Source organism: Pseudophryne corroboree, chromosome 11 (assembly GCF_028390025.1).
Source record: "Pseudophryne corroboree isolate aPseCor3 chromosome 11, aPseCor3.hap2, whole genome shotgun sequence".
NCBI lineage: Eukaryota > Metazoa > Chordata > Amphibia > Anura > Myobatrachidae > Pseudophryne > Pseudophryne corroboree.
In genome coordinates, this window is record NC_086454.1 from 180,595,116 (window position 1) to 180,612,734 (window position 17,619).

The 17,619-nt window shown below is 43.4% G+C and overlaps 1 protein-coding gene across 5 annotated transcripts; it reads right to left on the bottom strand.

Annotated features, from left to right (window-relative positions):
* Nucleotides 1–2,544: 2,544 nt before the first annotated feature.
* LOC134969281 (transmembrane protein 272-like) lies at nucleotides 2,545–14,904 on the bottom strand. Of its 5 annotated transcripts, none has more exons than XM_063945127.1 (7): nucleotides 14,716–14,904; nucleotides 14,481–14,601; nucleotides 13,420–13,500; nucleotides 13,048–13,081; nucleotides 7,722–7,781; nucleotides 5,475–5,657; nucleotides 2,545–3,253 (listed from the first exon to the last, which is right to left on the bottom strand). In XM_063945127.1, exons 3-7 carry the CDS (start codon nucleotides 13,426–13,428, stop codon nucleotides 3,069–3,071), a joined length of 471 nt encoding a protein of 156 aa, XP_063801197.1. In that variant the 5' UTR covers nucleotides 13,429–13,500; nucleotides 14,481–14,601; nucleotides 14,716–14,904; the 3' UTR covers nucleotides 2,545–3,068. The 5 variants fall into 5 exon arrangements, with proteins under 5 accessions (XP_063801197.1, XP_063801195.1, XP_063801196.1 ...); XM_063945125.1 differs by having other exon boundaries at nucleotides 14,476–14,601; nucleotides 14,716–14,903; XM_063945126.1 differs by lacking the exons at nucleotides 14,481–14,601; nucleotides 14,716–14,904 and adding an exon at nucleotides 14,058–14,396.
* Nucleotides 14,905–17,619: the final 2,715 nt, after the last annotated feature.

A 17,619-nucleotide genomic window follows, 5' to 3' on the forward strand; every position in this document is an offset into this window, starting at 1 on the left:
TACGCGATGGACGAATTGAACGCTCTGCTCTGAATGTCAATGTATTTTGTAAACTTTTGTAGTTCACTCAATTCGGTTACTTTTGTTGACATTCTATGTGACATGTACTGTAATTCTTGGTTTTTTGTTTCTCCAAAAATGTAATAAAAACCATTATTAAAAAAAAAGAATGCATGCTGTTGAAAGAATTAACATTGTTGCTGTGGACACCCACGAGTGGGAATAGTCCCTGATGGTCGGCGTGCTGACCGTCAGGATAGTGAGGGGGCGAGATGTAGGTAGAGGTGTTGTGACCGGCAGTCTTCTGACCGCAGTCACATAACTACATCCATTTTAAACAGCTTCCTTCTCTTGTTAGTTTGCTATTGAGGATGAGTAGAAATTTCCAAGTTTGCCATATGTAGCACAAATATAATTAAGTCTTGTTGGAATAAGATCACTGCTTTTTCTTATTGCCATTGCTAAGGAGATTTTGTTGTTGTTGCTAAGATGATTTTAAGATTTCCATGGTTTGAACATAAGTGATATTAAGGGTGACATGTACTAAGCAGTCATAAAAGTGGAGAAGTGAGCCAGTGGAGAAGTGGCCCATGGCAACCAATCAGCTACTCTGTATACGTTTATGGTATGCAAATTCTAAATGTTACGTCAATGCTGATTGGTTGCCATGGGCCACTTCTCCACTGGCTCACTTCTCCACTTTTTTCACCGCTTAGTACATGTCCCCCTAAATTTGTTAAAGTATTATTACACTGACCAGGGTATTTGTATTTATAAATGCACTGGTAAGGTTGTACACAGGAGATATATTTGTCCTAGGTTTCTGATCTATATGATTTAATCCCCAGGAAAATGTGTGCTTTTGTCAAACAGACTGAATAGATGTTTTAGGCTTTAGTAAATGCCGGTTAGGGTTCCTGGGGTTGTGGATGGAGAAATAGAGCAGGTTCCATCCATTAGGCCCATTTTGGGCCTCAACCTGAGAACAGACTAATTAGTTACTACACTTGTAAGAGGTTGATATAAGGTGTGTCAGGGCTTTACTCTGGGTCTCACTACATGGGGTAACAGGTAGCAGGCCTGTTAAGAGACACTGTGATTTTCTGACCATAAGCACTGTGCATATGTTTATGTTTGTGGTAGGGACATTAGGACCTACCACTCTGAAGGTGGGATGTAATGGGGTTGTAGTTTGCCAGATGTGCGGGATGCCGGGTGAATTCTGACACTTTTTTAAAAGTAACAGTCATTTACAAGGCATGGCTTTGCCTTGTAAATTAATTGCTGCTTTAAAAAGTGTCTAAGTTCCGCTGGCATCCCGCACCTTTGGCAAACTCGGACACCATTACATTCCACCTTGAGAGAGGGAACCTGTTTAGATAGTGCCCAGATGAGCTAGGGTTTAATTTTTATGTTTCCTGTACTGCACAGTAAAACTAGCTATGGCTATATTGCATGAAAACTCTGGACTGGTGTGCTGTTTCCTGGCTGCTGTGTGTTTGCAAGTTCCATCTATCCCAGGAGAGGGCCCCCCTACCTTCATCTCATCACAACACACACACTTACATACACACACTTACATACACACAAATACCTAAAACCATGAAATAAATTCTCTATCAATTGATTGAAATACCTTATTTTCCAGTCAAGCAAACAAACTAAACATTAAATACAATCTTAAATATAGTACAGTGTTGAACATATATTTACCTTTTACAAGTATCTTGGTATAATTTTCTAAGCCAGCATTGATTTTTATTTTCTTCTCTGATAATTAAAAGTTCACAAGATGGTATAGTATTCCTTTCTGAGAGAAATTGATCAAGCCAGGAAGTCCTGAAATATGAAGGCACAAAGTCCTTAAAATGCACAGATATGCAGTTTACAGCTTCTTAAGGCCAAGTTGTTAACCGATTGAGCTGTTTGCAGCATTCATTACAAAAAGCAATTTGGTTCATTTGAAATTACGTAAAATAATGGCAACAGGGTTTAAATGTTCCAAATAGACACTAACCACAGATCTATAGGACAAGGACGAGGAAATTAAGAAACAAATAACGTTACAATTTTGTCAGAAGATTAACCGCCGACAAGATAAGTATTTTCTACACTGATTTAATGTGATAATCTGAAAATCATCAGCTTGTAAAATACTAGTATTGAAGTTGAAGGTTTGGTGAAAATTGGCACTAGGTTTTATTCTATAATGTTGACATATTTGACCCTTAACACCTGGAATCTAGAGTGCCATTAGGATATAGAGAAAGCTCTGTTCTGTACTATGCTGTATAAAAGAACTCCATTTGGGGGAGCGCCTTATATCCTGGCTTGAACTTGGTTCTGTAAGGAAACATATATGCAATATGATGTTTTTCTTTCAATTTAGGGTTTAAAATGTTGCTAAAGGTTGCAGACTTCAAGAATACCAAGTGTTTGCCCTTTTTTCCAAGCTGTGATCCTACTAGATGACTAACGTTTTGATGGCTGTTGCAAATGAACTCTAAAGGTCATCTAGACTGTCCATATGAATACTAGATGAGATTTTTGAGAAGTGCTGGTTTTATTTAACCTCGTGACTCAAATGCAGCATGCAGAAAAGGTTTACTTGTGTTTTCCATGAAAAGCCATCAAAGTGCTGAGAAAATGAATAGTATTTATGCACAGTGTTCAGAAATTGAGGCCTTTTTAAACATCTTATACAAGCTGTCAGTGAACAATCTCTGAAATCAGTTTTACAGTTCCTCAACATGTGTCTTGTTCACCCAGTCTGTCAGCAGCATTCCACACAGAGCTTCTTTTTATCTCCAACTATATTGCTCGTGTTGATCTCACATGAAGCCATTGAGAGACAATTAGCAGAATCAGTGTTGAAAAATTGAGCCCTCCCAGTTTGTCCAATGGCTTTTTAACACTTTGTGCTCCAAATTTGGATCTGTTCCCCATTTGCTTCCTTAAAGACCTGAGAGACTTCTCCCTTCCTTGTTTATTTCCATCCGTTTCAGCATTTAGTACCAAAGAGCACACAGGTTGAGTTCAAATGCGCCTGCTTTTCCTGTACTTGGTCTTTAGCCATGAACAGCAGTACAAGCCCAAAGCAAGATACAAAAGAAGCAGCAGTAAATGACTGATGCCAAAAATGCAGTACTTAGAATAATATACTGCACAATTAAGGTCCAAAACGCAAAGAGGTACAAAACATTATGGCATTGTCCATGGTAGGAGATGAAGTGACGGAAAACCCAGACACTGCCTAAAGAAAGAAAGAAAAATTCATAATTTTGTAACCTAATGGCTTAATTTAAAGCAATTAAACACTTTAAGATAATAAAAAATGTAATGTGAAGAAAGCATACATCATTTTAAGGTCTTATAAAGTAGGAGACTTGAGAAAATCTAGAGAAACAGTAGGTGCAGAGGGACGTGGACTAAGTGGATGTGGTTGTTGGAGGTAGTAGTAGTTTATATACTTGCTTTTCTAGGTGGGTAGGGTAAGCAAGAAAAGGTACACTAGTGTGCAGAAATCTTTAGCCAAAGCTTATATTGTATATATAGTCTTTTGGGACAAGGGCAAGTTGGGAATAGAGTTGTTAACATAAGGTGTATCACATAAGAGAAGTATGGAGGGATAGTGTTAGTAAGGATAGGCAGCACTTCTGGAAGCTATGGGGAGTAAGGACTTTAGTCTTCCTGATTCTGATTGAGGAATGACGGGACGTGCGGTGAGCAAAATGGCTCAGGAGGTACTGGTTAGCACCAGAGCCAGATTTACATGCAATATATGAGCCAAAAGGTACATCTGGGCATTGTACACAGGTGCAGCAGTATAAACTCCTGGAAAGTTGGTGAGTTTTGATCAGAGATGTGTGGAAAAGATAGGCAGGTTAAACACTGCCTCACCTTCCATAGACTTTTTACTTCAGAGTTTTGGTTATAAAAATTATTAGAATAAGGCAGAAAGATTTTTCAAACAAATTCTTTGTATTTTTCATATACTTTACACAGTCAAGACTCTGGCACAAACATTAGTATGACCGGAAAGGCTCTGCCTCACTAGCGTCACCCCACCGCATGTCACTGGGAAAGAGTACATTTTTACAATATTACAGCGGAGAAGGTAACAGGACAGTGACAGGTCCAGCATGTGATGAAGTTGAGGTCATGCGTAAGGTCATACGTAAGAATGGCACTGAGGCAGCATAAGTGGGAGAACATGGAGATTAGCAATGTCAATTGTGAGGAAAAATGTATATAGGTATAGTGACAATAGCAGGAGAGGGACATATGTTGAGCTAAAATTTTAATTGAGTCGATGAGGAAATGTTTGGTCATCCAGTTGGAGATGATGGAAAATCAGTTGGACAGGATAGTATACAGGGAGAAAGGTCATGGAGCAAAGTAAAAAAACTGGGTGTTATCTAGATAAGTATGTCTGTGTTTTCCGAAAGAAGAGGTGTACTCAGAGAAGACTAGAGGAACAAGAACAGAGCATAGGGAACCCTGATGGAGAGATGAAGATGAGGGGGAAAAATGTAATAGGGTGTGAGAATCAGAAAGTGAGAGATTTTGTAAGAGTTCTGTTTTTTTTTTTAAAGTGGCAATCATTGACATGTCAAAATCAACCTGGTTTTGCCATGTAAATAATTGCCACTTTAAAAAAAAACAAGAGAACTCTCACAAAATCTCTCACTTTCTGATTCTCACACCCTATTACATTCTCTCCCATGGTGAGCAAGGAAGAAGCATATCACTTAGGAAGCAAACTAAGAAGTAGGAGTAAAAACTGGAGAGGACAGTGTTGTGTGAAGGTTAATGGAATGAACAGTGCAAAGGAGAGATGAGTGAGGTCAGTTATGGTAGAGTGAAGATGGTGGAAGCCATAATGAGGGTCACAGGCAGGAAAGAAGATCAGATGCTTGAAAACAAGTTCTTCGAAGCAGAGGAGAGCAGAGTAAAAGAAGTAATGGAAATGGAAAAAAATAAAGATGTGATGAAGGTGCAGGCTAGCACTGGAGCAGAGGCAGCTTTAGAACTTGAAGGGAGCTTGAAAGGAACTGGGTCAAGGAGGAAGTAGGATAAGAGGAAAAGATGAGAATGACCTCTGAACTCTGTTACAGGAGTAAAGGAACTGAGGGTGGCTGGGTGGGACTTAGAGATGGTGGTTGGAGATTTTGTTGTGGATGCTTTCATTTTTATTTATAATAGATGGCAAATATTTCAGCGGTGAGTGCAGGGTTGAAATATATTCAGGGTAGCAGAGAAGAGAATTGACAGAGTGAATAAGCAGTGGGTTTGGCAAAGAGATGTGGTAAAGCAGCAATTGTTTGCTATTATTACAACACTTTTGTGTGATTTGTCCCATGCTATTAAACGTTTTATGTTGACATCAATCATTATATTTAAACTTGTTATGTAAATGTATTAGTCATATATTTTGAACCTTCTATAATATGTTTAAGTCATATTTTACTTACCAGTTATCAACCAACAGAACCAGAAAATAGAAAGTGTGCAGAAGATTAGGAAAAACAAGATTAATTTGTCACTTGAAAGCAGGATCACAAGTGTGCATCCAGCTAGAAGGAAGATTATTCCTTGTACCAGCACGTAGATTGGGATGTATCTCTCCAGCTCACACTCATCCAGGTAGAATGACCCTGTCAGAAGACAAGTCATTAATCCCACTTCACATTTGAAATTTCACCCCCCCAAAAAAGCAATTTTTTTTTAATCTAAAATATCTTTGGTTATAGGGATTACCTGGTCTATATCATGGTCTAGGAAGTCTGCTTACAGAGTTCGATATTAACTATATTACCCATTGTTTGACATTTGTTTCCCAATAATCACTTGTCCCAGAGCGGTCGATATATCGCTAACGATTCGGCTGGTGTGCACATTCGATATGCTTGTGAACTATGTCATTCCCAGATATATTGCATCTGCCCTGCAGCACAGCCAGTGCTGATATAGTTTGCAGATATATTGCCATGATTGGCTGTGTGTACGGGCGACCTGCTGACCGCCCTTACACTGGCTACAGGGACCGCCGTCTCTGACTTCACAGCTGGGTTGGCAAATTCAAATGCCTTCCCAGTTGTGATGTCTAGACCGACATATCGAGCCGTCGTGCTGACCAGAATATACCAATTGGTCAGCACGACAGCCAGGGGATTAGTATGATTTACCTACAATCAAAATATCGACGGTCAAATTACCGACCACAATTGACTGATGGTCAAAATATCGACAAAGTCAAAATACCGACATTTAAAATGACGACAGGTCAAAATACCGACATTTAAAATGTTGACAGGTCAAAAAGTGGACACAAGTTTTTCAAAAAAATTTGGTGTGCATGTTGATATAACAGGTCAGTTCCAATGAAAAAATCATGAAAAACTTATGTCTATTTTTTGACCTGTCGACATTTTGAATGTCTGTATTTTGACAGAGTCCACATTTTTAATGTTGTATTCTGACCCTGTCGGTATTTTGACCATCAGTCAATGATTGTCGGTATTTTGACTGTTGGGATTTTGATTGTAGGTAAATTGTAAATTAGCATTACTAAGATATGATAATGCTCCAATAATAACTAATAATAATAATAATAATAATAATAGCTTTGTGGTAAGGGATGTGTGTGAAATAATTGGAGAGCAATTATGTTGTCGGGGGTTGTGATCTTTTCCACCAACAGAACAGTAAAGCTGGGTACACACTTGTCCAATCCCCGGAAGATCTGACCAACCGGTTTGCCCGACACTGGAAAGGTGTGTACCCTCCACCGACCCGCACACCTGATCCTGGTCACCTGTCGGGTCTCCTGGTTTTTAAACCTGCTTCAAAACTAGGAGACCCGACTGCCGACCAGGCAACCAATATAATAGTGTGTAGGCTGCAGAGACCGGAGTTGGGGACTGATCTCCGGTCCCGGCAGCCCAGCACACAATTAGTGCGGAGGCAGTGCGGGATCTGGAGGGATCCCTGCACCGTCCGCCACTGCTGTGGAAATCGGAGGAGGGCGAGAGGCGCTGTGGGGTAAGGCAGCGGAACTGGACACTACTCCTTTGCAGAGTTCGTCAGCGCAGTTTCCCTTTTCAAAAAAAGCACCATTTTGGAAAATCCAAGATGGCCGCAGCGAGCCAATCGTTGCTCACCACATCATCGCCCTGCACCCTCGTACTGGCTAATATTAGCCAGTGCGGGGATGCGCGAGACAGACGGAGGAGAATTAGTGATGAAGAGCTCCTGAAGAGTGAAGACTGGGAAAGTTCTGGATGGGCATCGGCCATGAAGTAGAGTTTAAAGGCAGCTGCCCTCCAAGTGAAGAAACTAGGGAGCTGGTTCATTAAAAAATGGGGGACCCCTACAGTTTTGTTCTCCATATTTTTTGGACCAGGGCATGATCAAAGAGCACGGGGCTGGATATGCCTTGGAGGGGGGGGGGGGGGGGGGGGGGCACATTAAAATGCTGTCCCCATTCCCCAATCACCATTATAATTAATTAAATTCCCCATTAATAAATCCCACTTCCCCTAGCCAAAATTGTGTGCACCCAGCTTTAATAAGGAAGTAAACTTAGTCCCTGAGTTTGCCAATAACCTGCTCCCAGATAAAATGTAACTTTGTATAGCATATGCATTTCTCAGTGGTGGAATTAATTAAGAATATTATGTCTTTGTGAATTTAATAGGTTTCAGGGGATATTAACTCACCAATGCTTATGAATGTAATCCCTGCTATGCACAGTACAGTAGTCGCTAAACACACACCAACTGGAAGAAACAGGTTAGGTGTTACTATTGAATAGTATATATATATATGTACATATAAAGACTTCTATGGATAAAAAATGCATTAAGTATATTAAAAACTGCCTTCAAATGACAGGAAGATGACCCTGGGCCTAATTCAGATGCGGACGGATGGTGCCTCACTGCTACTACGCTAATGCAGCAGGAGGCATCTGATATAAGTAGACACTTCCTGCATCCGTGCATTTGTTATCCAGTGCTGAATCCTAAGACGCAGCATCGAATCACCATCAGTCGGCTGTAGGGATACCACCTAATCCCTTTAATTCTGGACACATATTAATTACACAGGTTGGTACACAGGTGGTAACCCTAGTCGGCTGTGTGACCCATGGCGTCACACAAGCCGGCCACTGCAGCTCCAAGAGGCAAGGAAATCTCCATCAGACGGATATCCTGGCCCCAGCACTCCGGCAGACAGGATGGCGCTGTCGGTATACTGAAAGCCGGCATCCCGCCTGCCGGCATATCATATGTATGCCGTGTCAGACAGGTCTTTTCCAGTCAGCGTGGAGTGAGTGTAAGCCCTGATACTAATGATGATGGTTGCTGGTGGGCATGCAGGATGAGCTTCTGTATGCAGATGCACAGATACACAACATAGGTGGATTAGCATAATGTGGTAAGCATGCTGACGCGGCTGTTTGTACAAGCACTCGCAGATACATTTTACTGATAAGGTAACGATGGCAGAAGGAACACTGGACCAATCCTATGTATGTATACATTGCAGTACTACACTAAAAGTGTCAGCTAAATTCAGTCCACTAACCTGCACATACAGATGTGCCCTCATACACCATTGCTGCAGTTGCGCCAACCATCCTTTCTTGGCACGCCAGGTACCGTGCGACAGGGCTTGTGCTGAGCATCTCAGTCGCACACAGATATACAAGTGTTGCATATCACATTAATCAGTGTAGTCTAATGAAACTTTTTTTTCTGCATTACAATTAAGAAGATGCACATTCAAGCTAAAAAGATGCTACAACGCTTGGTGCGGCTTACTTGCGCAAGGTGTCTTGTGCCACAGGACGTATTGATGCTTAGCTATATAAGGACACATCTGCATTATATTAGTAATCCTAAATATATCATTACTCAGCTGATATACAGCATGATTTGATGGGGAAAATACGAATGACCAGCAAATATCTAAACTCGGGTATATTTACTAAAGTGCTGGTTTTTAGAAGTGGAGATGATGTCCATAGTAACCAATCAGATTATAGCTATTATCTTCTAGAAGATTTCTTTTTTTCTATTTCTTATATCCCAAGAACATTTTTCAAGACTCATGAATAGTTAAAGACCGAAAGAGAAGACATTGGGGGTCATTCCGAGTTGATCGTAGCTGTGCTAAATTTAGCACAGCTACAATCATCTTCCCTGACATGCGGGGGGACGCCCAGCACAGAGCTAGTCCGCCCCGCATGTCAGTCCGGCCCCCACCGCGCCGCACACAAGTACAAAAGCATCGCACAGCGGCGATGCTTTTGTACTTGAAGAGTAACTCCCTGCCAGCGCAGCTCCTGTGGCTGGCCATGAGTTACTCGTCACTCCCCCGGGTTGCATCAGCTGTGTGTGACATCACTCAGCTGCTGCGGCCCGCCCCCCGCAGCGGTCCGGCCACGCCTGCGTTGGCCGGACCGCGCCCCAAAAATGCCGGCCAAACATTGCCGTGCCGCCCCCTCCTGCCCAGTGACCGCCTCTGCCTGTCAGGCAAAGGCGATCGCTAGGTAACGACGGCCTTCCGCCATCTGGCATGCAGCGATGAACAACTGCAGCATGCGATCAGGTCGGAATGACCCCCATTAGCCGGGACTTGTTACAGTATACGGGATAATTAAACTCACATATCGTATTATCTATTTTTATGTTATAGTGAGAGCTTTTGTTGAATGTGTTCCGCCCTTTTCCTTATTGCATGTAGGTTAATGTATATTGGGTGATATACTGTGTACATGGTTATAATTGCTGCTCCCAGTGTGCGCAGTGTTTGATCCTTTTTCCTTTAGTTACCGTGGGAAATAATTAAATAGCTGTGAGCACTTAACATGGGAGATAGATCCCTGCAGTAAGTCTTGCGGATAACTTGATGCCCTCTATGTGTTTGATAATTTCCTCTAACCACACCGAAAGCCATAAAATCACATCTAGTGAAATGGATCTCCATGGATAAAATGGCGGCCAGATTTAAAATATGTCAGTTATAACTGCTGTCATCTGCTCTTATCTTGTGAGAGAAATGACCAATATGTGCATGGTATTTCTGTTACCTATGAGTTTGAGGTGTTTAAACCATGGACAGTTCCCTGTCATAACATGCCCCTGCCAGATACAAGATATCTGCATCTTAATACACAGCATGTGTCCCTGTTGACCAGAGAAAGCTTAGCTAATAGAGCAAGGGAGTCTGGGAGACACAACGGACAGGTGGGTATGCAGAATGGTACAATGTGATGAAACAGACGATGGTTGAAATAAGAAGGGGAAAGAGGCACAGGCTGGTTTACTGTAGTTATGGACTCAGTGACTAGTGTGTATGCACAGAGTCGCAGTATTGACAGAGATACAAGGCATTTGCGTCTAAAATGGGTGCAGTGCACGCAGGCCCTTGGTTTTTTTGGGGGGGCCACACCGCACGCCCTGCACCCAACCAAACCTTTCCAGAGTCCTGTGTCAGCGATGCAGCAAAAATCAGCCATAAAATGTCATGGCGGCCATTTCCCCGGTGATTAGTGCATGCACAGTAGATAATAGTCATGTACAGTAGACTCTGATGAATGGTCTGGGAATGGTCAGGATAGTATGTGCTTGGGAGATAGCTAGTCAGACACACGAGATGCAATGTCTTGGGTGTGTGTTCTAGGAGTGTCACATAACTAATAATTGCTTTATCCCTTACATTGGAGGCCATACTCTGATGGAGATGTTGCACCCAGTATGGAGCAAGTGCTAGTTTCAGTGGGAGCATATAATACATAATAAGCTGAATTATTGTGTCTTCCAGTCCTTAAACATTCAAAGGCACCCTTATACACTTGCAGCAGGCCTTTTACTAGCTTTAGCAAGTCAGAGGCACGCCTACGGCAAAATACGTTAAAGCGGTCGCAGCTGTACGCAACTTGGGGGAAGGTTAAGAACAGAGGGCATAATTCATGTTTCTGTACATCTCCCATCTGCCTAGATTTGTGCAGGAGCCGCTCTGTGCATGTGCAGATTTGGGGCTGCAATGTCACTGGCAGTACCCCAAACACTGCAGTATGATTGACATGCAGCTGGAGTATGGGGGCAGCATCAGGAAGCGTCCAAGAAAATGGGGGGGGGGGTTGATCCTGTTTTCTTGGCGAAGCCAGTGGCTGCTTCCTTGGTCACAGCTTCACTGGCCCCAGTTTCATGATTTTACCAGACATCTTGAGTAACCTTGGAGTTACTCAGATGTTTGATGGTCACAAAGTTGATCCAATGCGGCATCCTCAGAGAAGCCGCCAAGAGGCATCTTTTTATACAAGACACCTCCTATATAGATGCAGAGGCTCTTGCAAAAGCATCCATCTTTGAATCAGGCCCAGAGATGTGGAATGAAGGAGAGAGATAAAGGAAGATACACTATATGGAGGGTTGCAGACAGGACCTGATTCAGATGCGGTCGCAATGCCGACACACCAGCGATCCTTCTCCTTGATGGAACACTGAGGCAGTGCACGTGTAGCAGCCACCCACAGGTGAACAGAGACACCCACCAAAGTTATCGCAACGTGCTCAGTAACTGTATACTCTATCGCAACCGCATCACAGATGTGAAGAACATCGGCTCCCTGAGTGCCTCCATGGTGGCGGGAGCTAGGACGCTGGCACCGTGTTCTATGCATATGAGACTGCAGTTGCATGCCGAGATATGCCCCAAAAATGTTTATGACACACCTGCATTTCTGCAGACATTCCCTGTAACCTCCCTCAAATGGTATCTACCTGTAAATTATTATGCAACTGATTCCTCACTATGGGCGTCATCACAAAGTTACCATGGCGCGTGCGCACTGCGGCCATGACACATCTGCAGTTTGCCAATAATCTCTCAGTTGTGACACCATGAAAATTGTGACCGCATCTGGATCAGACCCATTGTGCATATAATGTGACAGGTAGAATGAACTTAACACCAACCATGCTGGAATCATTTATTAAGGTCCGCATTTTTGCCCTGTTAATTAACATGTGTTATCACCACTCTGTTTGCAGCAATGACAGAGTAAATTATATAGCAAGTTATCATTAAAGTCATTCTAGGACAGTCTCATAAGAGGCTGTCCTGGCAACAATGTATTTATAATGTGAGCCCTCACTGTAATTTCCCAGTCCCATATACTGTATTGCACTCTCTTCCATATATCTATATTCCTCCCTTTAAAACAATTTAACCATTTGTGCACATTGGAATTAATTGCTTAAAACTTATTTAGCCATTTAACTAGCTTGTCACTGGGAAATGCATAATTTTGCTAATCATTAACAGTGCGTCCACTTCAATCCACAGTCATCATTGCATCATCAAATTTGATAATCAAAACCTTTACTTTCTAAACTACAGTTGTGTCCTCATACATCATTGCTGCAGTTCGGCCAAACAGCCCATCTCAGCGCACCAGGTTCCATGCAAGTCTGCTAACTTCGGGTGTCTTTTTCACATCTTTTTACCTGTAAATGCGTCTTAGTCGGGATGGGATGCCTCTTGTCTCCTGTTGCATCCTAGTCACATTGGGGCAGATGTATTAAGCCTGGAGATGTGATAAAGCAGTGATAAGTGGAAGGTGATAACGCACCAGCCAGTCGGCCGGTAACTGTTAATTTACATATTGAAGCTGATTTACTGGTGTGTTATCACCTTGCACTTATCACTGCTTTATCACTTCTCCAGTCTTAATACATCTGCCCCAGAGCGACTAAGATGCATTTTCGGGTAAAATGGCGCCTGGTGTTGGTTGAGTCGCACAGGACCTGACGGCTCACTCACACCACGAGTCTCTCGTCACCTGGCATATTGAGGATAGATGTATGAGGACACAGCTGTACTTGTCACTCTGTATTGATAGTTATCCACTGGACAGCTCATTATAGTTACCATAAGAAAACTGAATACCCCTTCTAAACTGAACAGCCGAAAAAAGCTATGCGGGTCTATAATCACAGACTTCGTTCTAGCAAAATATTAAAGTTCACTTACCAGTGTAGAGATCCGGTTTGCAGCATAGTTTGTTCTAGAAGGAAACATAAAAGGCGTTAGGTTGCTGTAGTGTAGTGCTGGGAAGCCTGTGTTCTCCAGCCCCTGGTGAGCTGCAAGTTTGTGAATTATCCTAAAAGCAACAGCTGTGCAGCTGACAATCAGTGGGGACTACCAGCATTCCACCACTTTCAGGTGACTGTCTGAGACTTGACATCCAGTCTGTGTCTGCAAACAACATAGCAGTAGTTATGGCAGACGGCCATTATTTATCATCTGACAGCACTGCTTAAGATAAGGGCACCTGTTGTTAGCAATTGTGTGTTTGCTGCCAGTGTATCTTGTGCTTACCCCTGAGGGTCTGCAGTATCTTACCCCTGCCATTGGTGACTGATTACAGGTATAAGGATGTCTGAAGAACCAGGTAGTGATTTTTCAGTAGAAGTAAGAAATAATCTAAGAAAAGAAAAACATGGAGACAGAAAAAGTTATTTCAGTGACCCTGATACAATCTGAGCATACATTCAGAAATGTTACCTTCTGAAGATGTAGAAAATCAAAATAATACAACAGATTGACTCTGATAATGAAATGTGGGGAATGTGGTCTAAAGGAAGTGTGCTGCGAGTGGGTCTTGTCCTTTGGATGGACATAAGACTAAAGGTAGCACACCCCAAACATCTCCCACTACTACATATTGTACCTGTGCTATACAAACCCCCATATATATCACAACATTTCTCTGTACAAGCTTTCCCTTCATCTGCCTGTCTGTATTATCTCACTTTCTCATTTCTTATCCTCTTAGCATTCCCCCCTTTTTTTTGCTCCCAACACTCAATGTTCTGATTCATCCACCCTCATCCCTTTTCTGTCTCCTTCCTTCTCTTCAGTCACTTGTAGAAAATAATTTGCAGCTGAGATTCCTTGTGTAATTTCAAAAGGTGCGAGTCCTGCCCCTGTGCTTGCCCTCACACACAGTATCCCCCCTCCCTCTAGAATCCCATTCCCACCAGTCGTCCTCTCCCATCCCTAGAATCGAAGTATCGTGCGTTGAAATGTCTTCTTCCATAGCAACAGCAGAGAGAATGAGCTGAACAGCAGAGCTACACCTACCTCCCTCACAATATATCGCCCTCCCTCTATAGAGACTTTCTCAATCTCTCTATCTACCTATCTGTCTCTGTTTTTATCATAGCCACCTCTTTTCTCCTGCATATGTACTTATTCCTGTATACTGCAGTTATAAAGTACACACTATAAAGGCATTGTCTTCCCTGCATTCTGACTCTTTGTCTCTGTGACCCTCTCCTTAGTTTGATACTTCCTATAGCTTTATAAATTGCATCCTCTATAACCGACTGCCAGACTCTAGTCCTTGTGAAGTGTTCTGAGATGACACATTGTATGTAAAACAAGAAAGGTACTCACCCTACCTAGGCACAGCCTTAAAACTGTCAGTCTGCGTACTAAGTGGCACATTTCCCGTTTCTGTGTCATCATCACCTTTCATGAGTACAGAGATCAGAGTTGCACAATCCAGATCCACATTTCCTGCTGAAATTAGGAAACCGTAATTAACCCCTTATGTTATAGCGTCAGGAAAAGTCATCAGCTCTGACAATAAATTAGATGTTTTGCTCCTGATAAGTTAAACATGGAGCTATTTACCTTTCTGAATGTGTGTAAAGCAGAACGCATGCCCAGGTACACATCACGCCATGTACAGGAATGTAAAGTGAGAGACTGCTCCCTGCACCTGTTATGACCTGTTTAATGGGATGGCTAATTCACAAATCCCAATCGCCTCCTGTTTTACATATAGCTACGTCTGAGTATGCTGTGGTGGATGTCTATTGGACCTTCTGCCATGTCCAGTCCGTTTGGAGTTTTGTAATTCAGGACATACATCTTAGGGTGGCATTTTAAACTGAAAGTCATCCAGTTTGCTCTAAAATTGGCCAATAAAACAAGCAGTGTTGAACAGCCTGTGGGCTGCTGTTGGGTGGGCTGCTGCCACTGACCTTTTCTATGAAATATATGTGATTCTGTATAGCACTAAAACAGCCAAAACGTGAGTGCTGGTTCTACGTTGCTTTTTTTGAAAAGTGAGTGTTCTTGCATTTTTAAATGAACCTGGCACCACCATTATTATCCTTATGTGTCTATGAGTGCTGTCTTGTCCATACACTATATATATATATATATATATACACACACTGCTCAAAAAAATAAAGGGAACACTAAAATAACACATCCTAGATCTGAATGAATGAAATATTCTTATTAAATACTTTGTTCTTTACATAGGTGAATGTGCTGACAACAAAATCACACAAAAATTATCAATGGAAATCAAATGTATTAACCCATGGAGGTCTGGATTTGGAGTCACCCTCAAAATTAAAGTGGAAAAACACACTACAGGCTGATCCAACTTTGATGTAATGTCCTTAAAACAAGTCAAAATGAGGCTCAGTAGTGTGTGTGGCCTCCACATGCCGGCATGACCTCCCTACAACCCACACAAGTGGCTCAGGTAGTGCAACTCATCCAGGATGGCACATCAATGCGAGCTGTGGCAAGAAGGTTTGCTGTGTCTGTCAGCGTAGTGTCCAGAGCATGGAGGCGCTACCCGGAGACAGGCCAGTACATCAGGAGATGTGGAGGAGGCCGTAGGAGGGCAACAACCCAGCAGCAGGACCGCTACCTCCGCCTTTGTGCAAGGAGGAACAGGAGGAGCACTGCCAGAGCCCTGCAAAATGACCTCCAGCAAGCTACAAATGTGCATGTGTCTACTCAAACGATCCGAAACAGACTCCATGAGGGTGGTATGAGGGCCTGACGCCCACAGGTGGGGGTTGTGCTTACAGCCCAACACCGTGCAGGACGTTTGGCATTTGCCAGAGAACACCAAGATTGGCAAATTTGCCACTGGCGCCCTGTGCTCTTCACAGATGAAAGCAGGTTCTCACTGAGCACATGTGACAGACGTGACAGAGTCTGGAGACGCCAAGGAGAACGTTCTGCTGCCTGCAACATCCTCCAGCATGACCGGTTTGGCAGTGGGTCAGTAATGGTGTGGGGTGGCATTTCTTTGGGGGGCCACACAGCCCTCCATGTGCTCGCCAGAGGTAGCCTGACAGCCATTAGGTACCGAGATGAGATCCTCAGACCCCTTGTGAGACCATATGCTGGTGCGGTTGGCCCTGGGTTCCTCCTAATGCAAGACAATGCTAGACCTCATGTGGCTGGAGTGTGTCAGCAGTTCCTGCAAGACGAAGGCATTGATGTTATGGACTGGCCCGCCCGTTCCCCAGACCTGAATCCAATTGAGCACATCTGGGACATCATGTCTCGCTCCATCCACCAATGCCACGTTGCACCACAGACTGTCCACCTCATCAGGAGCATGCCCAGGCGTTGTAGGGAGGTCATACAGGCACGTGGAGGCCACAAACACTACGGAGCCTCATTTTGACTTGTTTTAAGGACATTACATCAAAGTTGGATCAGCCTGTAGTGTGTTTTTCCACTTTAATTTTGAAGGTGACTCCAAATCCAGACCTCCATGGGTTAATAAATTTGATTTCCATTGATAATTTTTGTGTGATTTTGTTGTCAGCACATTCAACTATGTAAAGAACAAAGTATGCAATAAGAATATTTCATTCATTCAGATCTAAGATGTGTTATTTTAGTGTTCCCTTTATTTTTTTGAGCAGTGTATGTATATATATATATATATATATATACACACACACACACACACACACACACACACATACACACCTACACACCTACACACCAGAGCCGTAACTATGTGTGTGCCGGCGGTGCCTTTCACACAGCGCAGGTGCACTGTAGGCGCAGTACTGCCAGCAACACCCGTAGTTCCGGTGTTACAGTGCAACTGCGGTCAGCAATGCCCGATCCCACCCCATCTCCATTGCCGGAGTTTATAGTGCAGTCCAAAGTCACCATCTCAACTTGACGGGAGGTAAAACTAAGCCACGGACAATACTGCCCGATCCCCCCCACCCCCACTGCCGCCGGAGTACACAGTGAGCCGCGCGGACTATAATGCCCGATCCCCCCGCCACCAGAGTTACAGTGAGTGAATGCAGCTGGCTAACCCTCTTCGCTTCAGGATAGAGTGAGTCGCGGGCTCACTGTCCTGAAGGATTGTCGGCGCTCAATGTAACTCAGGTGGCAGGGGGGGTGGGGGGATCGGACAGTATTGTCTGTGGCTTAATTTAACCTCCCGTCAGGGGGAGGGGGAAATCAGGCTGCACTGTAAACGCTTGTTGTTGGGTGCTGGGGTGTCGGGCATGTTTGCCCACAAGTCAGTATAACCTCAGTGGCAGGGGTGGGGGTGTCTGGGCTGCACTATAAGCTCTGGCAGTGGGGATGGGGTGGGATTGGGCATTGCTTCCCGCAGCTGTGCTGTAACACCCAAAGGGGACTCTGTCTGCCGTACTGTGTAAAAGGGGCTATATCTGGTGTAATGTGTGTAAGTGGCGCTACTGTGCGGCATAAATGGAATAATGAAGACTTCTGTACTGTGCAATATGA